Raw genomic sequence first — 7,523 nt, 5'->3', positions numbered from 1 at the left:
CAGCTTTTCACCTATTGATTTAAACAACATCAGAGTGCATGGCCCAACTATACATGCCATGCCAACAAGATAGCTCAGTAGTTTCACTGTAGGCCAGTAGTGTTCAAACATACTCTGCGCTGACATGCACAGTATGTCAGCTTCAGGATATTGGATAATAGTGATATAGTGAATAGTGATTGGGCTCTGAATTTATTTATTATTATTTATTTATTATTGAGCCAATTATCTTTTTCTGATATTGGTAGTTTAAGTCCTCCGACCACTAGGGGCGATAGGAGCTGTTATTTAGAAAAGAAGGAGAAGAAGAAATGGCGTGAGACTCCCAGAATGCCATTGTTGAACTGAAGTAAACCCTAAACCAAGCCGGTCGTTGTGTCGGAAACATGGCGACTTTCAGTAAATATCTGACAGCGAAAAACTCCTCCATAGCAGGCGGTATTTTGTTGGTTTTATACTTGCTGAAACGCAGACGACGGGCGCCCAAACAGGTCGGGTAAGTGGACAGTAGTACAAGAATGTCGATGTTCGTATTGAAGTGCAGAAAACGCGGCCAACAGGTAGGTTTGTTACGTCTGCCAGGATGCTAATAAGCAGCTGCTAGCTCCCCATTCTGACAGGTGACAGCGACCTGCTCCAGGGACACTCCTGAATGTTAGGTGGTTTGCGTAGGATGGCCACCATGCTGACTGATCAGACCGTCATGACCAGATTATAGATTGTTCTGTCTCCTAAGCAGAATCTGTCTTCCTTTGACACTTTGGTCGGAGGAAAAAGCAACCTAACACAATTCATCTGCCTAGTGTTTCCCCAGTCACCAACTGTGGACAATCCAGCCGCTTCGCGTTTTTATGTTGTCAAATCAGCCACCCCTAAATATGGAGTGGGCCCGTATTCTGACCTTTATGGTATGCATAGAAACTGCTCACCGCGAGCTGAGTTAGCGACTCTATCATGACATTTCTCTCAATTTCCAAAGGAAAGTTTGCACTATGGAAGTCTTACCCGAAGAGAAGGCATGCAGTGTATTATACACGACGCAAACACACCAAATATAAAAAATATATCAAATTGCGTCGGGTTGGCGAAGTAAACGCGAGGATACACGTTTGACAACCTCCGGTTTTCAGGACACTGTCTGACTCTGTCAGTCGCGGGGAGGGATGCTGTTTTCTGGGGGAAAGTTCACTGAAGTCTCCGTTGGGAGGGCTGACCGTCGCAGTGATTTTTTTCAAGACAGTAACTACAACAACACAATAGTGGAAGGAGACAAACACATGGTGAGTTAAAGTTTTTGCCGGGGACAGACGCTGTCTTTCGAGCAGAAATGTGACAAAGAGTTGGTAGGACAGACACTTCTCCACGTATAACTGCGGTATTTTTTTCCTCATATAAATTACCAAGGACACTACCAGTTACTACGTTACTGTTGTTTGTTCATGTAACGTTGCTTTGTAGGACATTTCTCTTTATTTGTTGAGTGAAGGATCTGTTTAGTTATCAGACTGTGAACACCATCAGATCGAGACGCCCCCACTCCGCGCCACCAGCTTATCCATTCACACTGGTTTGGTTTGCCAATTCTGCGCCTCTGATACCACCTCCGGAGGCGCATTAGAGGTGCAGCGAAATTTCACCCCTCACCGCATCTGAGACTTTCACACAGAGAAGGATGCGGAGAATTGGCGCAGGATCCCCACACTCAAAGGGCAGTGTGAATGGGGCTACTGGTACTTTACTGTGGAGAATTTCAGAAATCACTTGTCAAAGTTAAGTCTTTTCGCTTGACTTCGATGTGGGAATGAAAGGCATTCTTCCATAAGTAGTTTGTGAGCCTAATTCTTATTGCTATATCGAAGTCCAGTTGTCTACGATTTGGTACCTTCATCAACATCTACATGTGCCTAATATTTTTGGACTTTTTGCAGGAGGGACTGCAACAGCCGATGAGTGTAGTGTGTTTCCTGGGGAAACTGCAGGTCACAATCCCAGTTATTTGCACTGCCGCTATAAGCAATGGAGGAAAAGGCGGAAAATGTGATGCTTCCAAGCAGACCAACCACAGTTGTTGTGGTCCATGTCGCTGCGACACGCAGTTATATTTCTGGGGAAGTGGACCTCAGGCTACGGCGTAAGGCATATACTTACGCCGTAGGTATGATGTCAACTCAAAGCAGAAGCATATTTCAAGCTTTAGACTACATGCACGTACATACAAGTAATATGAAGTACTGTTACTGTGTAGTTTTTGAGAAATCCCATGTCAGTCTAGGGTTTCCCCCAGTGTATTATAAGCCTGGCGGGCCGCCAGGTCTTACTTGCCCCCCCGCCAGGCTAAGTGTTGTTTATTTTTTTTAAATCAGTTTTTGCGCTCCATCAACACGTGATCAGGTGTCTTTTTCATCACCTGACAACGTCACAACTTCGTTCGCAAAACGGGACATGTCATGGACATCATGCTCATCAGACCGCTGCTTCACCAGCTGACCGACCTCGTAGCGGTTAATGTGAGCCGAGCCGCGGCTCTGGACGCTCAGCCAGCTGCTGCAGCGGCTAGTAGCTGTTAGCTGTTAGCACGTCGTCCCCTGCAGCGTCAGAGCTCCGGACTTCTGTGAGCCGAGCTGCTTTCACCAGATGTGAAAATGACCCAGCGTTTCATTTTTCAGCTCCTACGGTTCGCGTTTGTTTTCTCTGGTCCAAACAGTAGATTACAGAGTATCTTTGGTAGATCCGTCATTGTCACGTTTCCATGACGACTGACCGGAAACAGACGCGTGGTCATGTTCATGTGACTCCAGATTGTAAAAATCTCTGAGGAAAAAAATAAAAATCTCTGGAGACACCAGGCAGTTGTTTTTTAGTTTTTAGTGCAGACAGTTGATATTATTTATCTAAATAGTGTTTTTATTATTTATTTATTTTTGTGGTTGGTTGAACAGCATTTCAAGAGTGCAATCTGTAAGACCTGGTGTTACATAAATGTCTTATAATAACACATGATAATGATAATATTTTCAAATTTCCAGTCAACTTTTAACATTGATCTTAAGCCTTATGGAATCACTCCTTCTAACTTCTACTACTCCATTAATGAATCTGTTACCTATAGGGCCCTGCCATCAGTCAATGGTCAGGCCCCTGACACAAAAAAACAGCTTGGGCACCGGTGGGCCGTTGGTGGGCCACCCTACCACCGGGCTTAACAAGTTTTCTGGGGGAAACCCTGCAGTCTTTTCACCTGACTTGATGTGGAATAAAAAATTAGTAGGTCATGAACCTAATATTTTTGGACTCTGCGTTCTTAAACTGCATGCAGAAATACTATGATGTACTTCTACTGAGTACTTTTTTAGAAATCCTATGTCAAAGACCCTTATAGAGAACAAGAAAAAGGAGCAGATTGAAGCAGCAGTGAAGGTGGAACCCCTCGGCAACCTGTCTGGAGACAAGAGCAGGAGGCTGGCAACAGGGCATCAGGTAATACAGCGGCTAACTATGAAGTCAGGATTCATCCGCCAGTCCAGTTCATTCTGTCATGGCTGCTATGCTGATTAACAGGTATTGGACCCAAAAGCAAATGACAGGGGAGACAGTAGGATTACTTCTGTGAGTGTGGTGGACCACTTCTCTGATCTCTGAGAGGTTGATCTGCTCCCTGACCTCTCGGCTGAAACCATGGTCCTGAGGTGCAAAGCTCAGTTCACACGCCATGGTATACTGAACCAGGTCATCTCTGACTGCGGATGTCAGTTTGCATGCAGCACCTTCTGGGCATTTGCAAGGAGGTGGGGCTTCAAAAACAGAATGCCATCACAAAGCCAATGGCAAAGCAGAGTCAGCTGTAAAGATGGTCAAAAACCTGTGCAGAAAAGCAGCGCGTACTGTTCTCACACCCACAGAGGGCTTCAACTACCCTCCTGGTGGCAGACCAGCTGTTTGTGCCACAGGATTTCACAGGGGTTTCTGACAAGCAGCGGAGACAGATGAACAGGTGCTCTGCAGCGGGAACTTGGTGCCGGTCAACCTCAGGTAGCACTGGAAGCTGCAGTCATCCAGGCTCCCAGACGCTGATATGCATCCAGCTGGGTGCCGTGCTTTCAAGGTTATTTTTCTTCACAAATATTTCCTTTGCGTTTTGTCTGAATGCAGCCTAATAGCTTTATTGTGGGCACAACAATGTTTAATTGGAGGCTATCAAGGACCATGAAGCTTTGAGCCCCTGTGGCTGGTGGAAGAAAAAATCAGCTCTACAAGCTGCATGTGAATCAACAAATGGCAAAGCTTACCTATGATAGACCTGCCTGAGATGAACATCGGAACATCAGAATAAAACCTAGAGTCAAGAGGGGCTGATGGAGAAAAGGTATGTGCCTTCAGCAGGCAGGCCCCAGGTTTTGGGGAGGGCACCACAGGCCCACTGCCTGATGTGCTAATATTTCTCCAGCTGTTAGTTTTAATTGTGCTGAAGGCCAAATTCCCATTCAGCCGCTTCTTTTTCGCTCACTGACTAAAGCCCCCTCCGAACCTCTGGATCAGGTTTGGCTTAAGTTTCTGTCAGCCAAAAATGTGCTACTTTCGTCTCTGATGTCAGCAAAAATACACCGTATCCAGTGTGCACACTCTGTTCGGGAGCAGATTGTCTGGTCTCAGTGCAATTTATGCTCCAAGTGAGACCTTCAGTGGAGCCCATCTCATAGGTGGGTGTACACTTAAGTGTGTCAGTGCTGCGTAGTTGCATGAGGTACCCACAAGCAATAGTCATGGAGCGCATTGCCTATACTAAAATCTGGAATTACGGTAGGTAACTACAGTTTTCATCCCAAATCAAAGCCAGGCAAAAAGCCTTATTCTTGTTCTCTATAAGGGGCTTCGACAGAGGATTTCGCAAAAAGTACACAGTAAAAGTACTTCATAGTACTCCTTAGACTACATGTACAAGTAATAAGTCCAGCAGTAACAGTGACTATGTGAGCGAGGGCAGCACGCATACATGTCTGCAAGCACACTCAGTGGACACTGCCCACTCCTAACAACAAATATAATTTGTCTGACTGAATTATTGTTTTTTTTTTTTTTTTCCAGAAGAAAAGGAGGCTCCGATCTCCTGCTGAGCACTGAGGTATATCAGTCTGCCATGTTTGAGTGTCTGGGCCCTATAAAGTTGTCTTAAATAGTTAGCTGTTGTGAATCGCATTTTTGTATTCTCTCTTCATACAGAAAGATGGCAAGAAAGACCGTGCAGCAGTGGACAAGGTTTTCTTTCTCCGAATCCTCCAGATACTGCGGATCATGGTACCTCGATTTTTCTGCATGGAGGTATGACATCAAACTTCTGATATTTTCTTTACCATGTTGTTGATATTTCCAGCACTCATCCCAACTGGTGTAGGAAAGTTAGACAGACTGGTGAGATCTCAGGGGCAGTAAAATGTTGTATGGTGTGTTAAACATTTTTGCACTTCTATCAACGGCATACTTGCATCCCAGCTGACTGAGACTGATAAATAGTTAAACTCCCCATCATGTAAAACTGTGCTTGGGATAAAGTTTAAGCATATATAGTGAGAATAACTAAAGTCATTAAGTTGCAAGTGTAGACGACTTGACTGATTACAATAGGAGTGTATCTTTAATATCTGTAATAATATAATATCTATAATATTTATTGTTATCAATTTGATTATGGTAACCTATGGAGCTAAATCGGGGTCAAATGTTTTGTACTTGAAAAAGTCAAATTTGAAACTGAAATTTCAAGTTTTGATCTTGAATTTTGAAAAATACATCAACGTATTCAAAATAAAAATAAATGTACAAAAAGTTTTTTCAGGTTAAAAATAATTATGATCAACTCTGGTAATTCTTTTGAATAAATCATTTATTTTCATTTTTCACTTTCATATGTTTTGATATTTGGGATCCTATTTCTTTCAGTTGCATGTTTTATCTTTTCAGATTCAGATCTTATTTTTTTTTACAGTTTCAAACCTTTTTTTCAGTTTCAGATCTTTCTTTTTCAGTTTCAGACTTTTGACCCTGATCTAGCGTGGGGGGCGTGGCATCAACTGAGACAGACCTTCCCCTATCAGGTTGCCTTCAGGGAACGTAGGATCGAAAACGATTCGGCTACACCACTTGATTGGCAGTGAAAAAACTGCTGTCAGTGACAAACTTCCATTTGCACACCATGCACTAATATCCTGCACGGCTGAAACTGTTTTAATTTCCAAGGCTGTTTAGATGTGAGATGTGGAAGCTGTTTTAGACAGTACTGAGTACTGTTTTAGACAGCTCACCTGCTGGACCCAGCACACAGGTGAGAAAAGTAAGGTTGGAAAATCGTGATAAATATCAAAATGAGAGGTCGTTTTGTGTTTTTTGTTCTGTAGCCAGTGTTCGTTAACTGTTAACATAGCAACTGTTGCTAGGGTTCTTGTTTGTTAGCATCAAGCTTAATTCTTCTTTTGTTTATTATTTATTTTTCTGCCTCTGTTATCTCGCCTGTAATACATAAGCAGACGTCTACACACACACACACGCACACACACACATACACAGCACTACCTTTATTCAAATTAACAGCATTATCTGTGTTTTTCACACAGTACATAGGCTAACATTACTACCTAATACTGCGTTAGTAGCTACTCAGTGCTAACGCTAGCCCTATGCTTTACCTCTAGCTTTGACAATTCACAACTTAAAAGATGTCAGAAACATTGTATGTTGTTACAAAACGACCTCTCATTTTGATATTTATCACGATTTCCCAACCTCACTTTTCTTACCTCTAAACCCCACAACACAGCAGAGCCCTTTGGCACAGATGCAACAGCACCATAAGCCAAGGTCAAAGCCACATGGCTCCTCTGGTTCCATTCAGTCTTATCCAGTCAGTTCAATAGATAAGAGGAGACTGAAGGGCAGGATGATAAAGAACTGAATGATCTGTGTGTTTTACAGGCTCTTCTAATTATTCTCTGTGGTTGTTGTGTTCACCTTAGACTGGGTACCTAATCTTTATTGCGGCAATGCTGGTGGCCAGGACCTACTGTGACGTATGGATGATCCAGAACGGCACCATGATTGAAAGGTCAGAGTCTGACTTAATGTTTAGATTCAAAGCTCAAAATAAAGATTAGCAATTTATGACTTAAAAAAATATATATTGTTGGTTTCAGCTCATTGCCAGCAGTTGTCATAGCAACGGTACATGTAATGCCTTTTATTTGGTCATTCCAGGCCCATAAAACCCAAAGGCTGCTTCAACAACTTTAAATTTGAGAGGTTTAAGAGACAAACTTTTCTAAGGAAAATTGTGTTATCTATTCTGTCTGGAAGCGGATGCAAAGATCTAAGAGCAGATGCAATGTGATCAGATTGGTTCTACTTCGACTTTGGAGCTGGTACTTTGGTCCTCTGCATGTCCAGGGAATCTGTGTACAGTGTATGGTCTTCAGACAGGGGCACTCTTCATGAAGTAAAGGCTTGTTTATTTTGCATTCACTTTTTTTTTTGTTTGT

At 43.0% G+C, this 7,523-nt stretch overlaps 1 protein-coding gene across 3 annotated transcripts in view; it reads left to right on the top strand.

Annotated features, from left to right (window-relative positions):
• Window positions 1-330: 330 nt before the first annotated feature.
• The window catches only part of LOC311249268 (ATP-binding cassette sub-family D member 3-like), a 32,848-nt gene continuing 25,655 nt past the window's right edge, over window positions 331-7,523 (top strand). Inside the window, exons 1-4 of one of the 3 annotated variants that reach the window (XM_084340175.1) lie at window positions 331-496; window positions 5,083-5,119; window positions 5,218-5,316; window positions 7,005-7,093. In XM_084340175.1, coding sequence (XP_084196301.1) covers window positions 387-496; window positions 5,083-5,119; window positions 5,218-5,316; window positions 7,005-7,093 — 335 coding nt within the window. In that variant the 5' untranslated portion in view covers window positions 331-386. Of the gene's footprint in view, window positions 497-5,082; window positions 5,120-5,217; window positions 5,317-7,004; window positions 7,094-7,523 lie in introns of those variants that run through there. The other 2 variants (XM_084340174.1, XM_084340176.1) reach the window with 2 other exon arrangements.

Source organism: Pagrus pagrus, assembly GCF_965226575.1.
Source record: "Pagrus pagrus genome assembly, chromosome: 20".
In the NCBI taxonomy this organism is placed as follows: domain Eukaryota; kingdom Metazoa; phylum Chordata; class Actinopteri; order Spariformes; family Sparidae; genus Pagrus; species Pagrus pagrus.
This window is presented reverse-complemented; position numbering and strand designations above follow the sequence as displayed.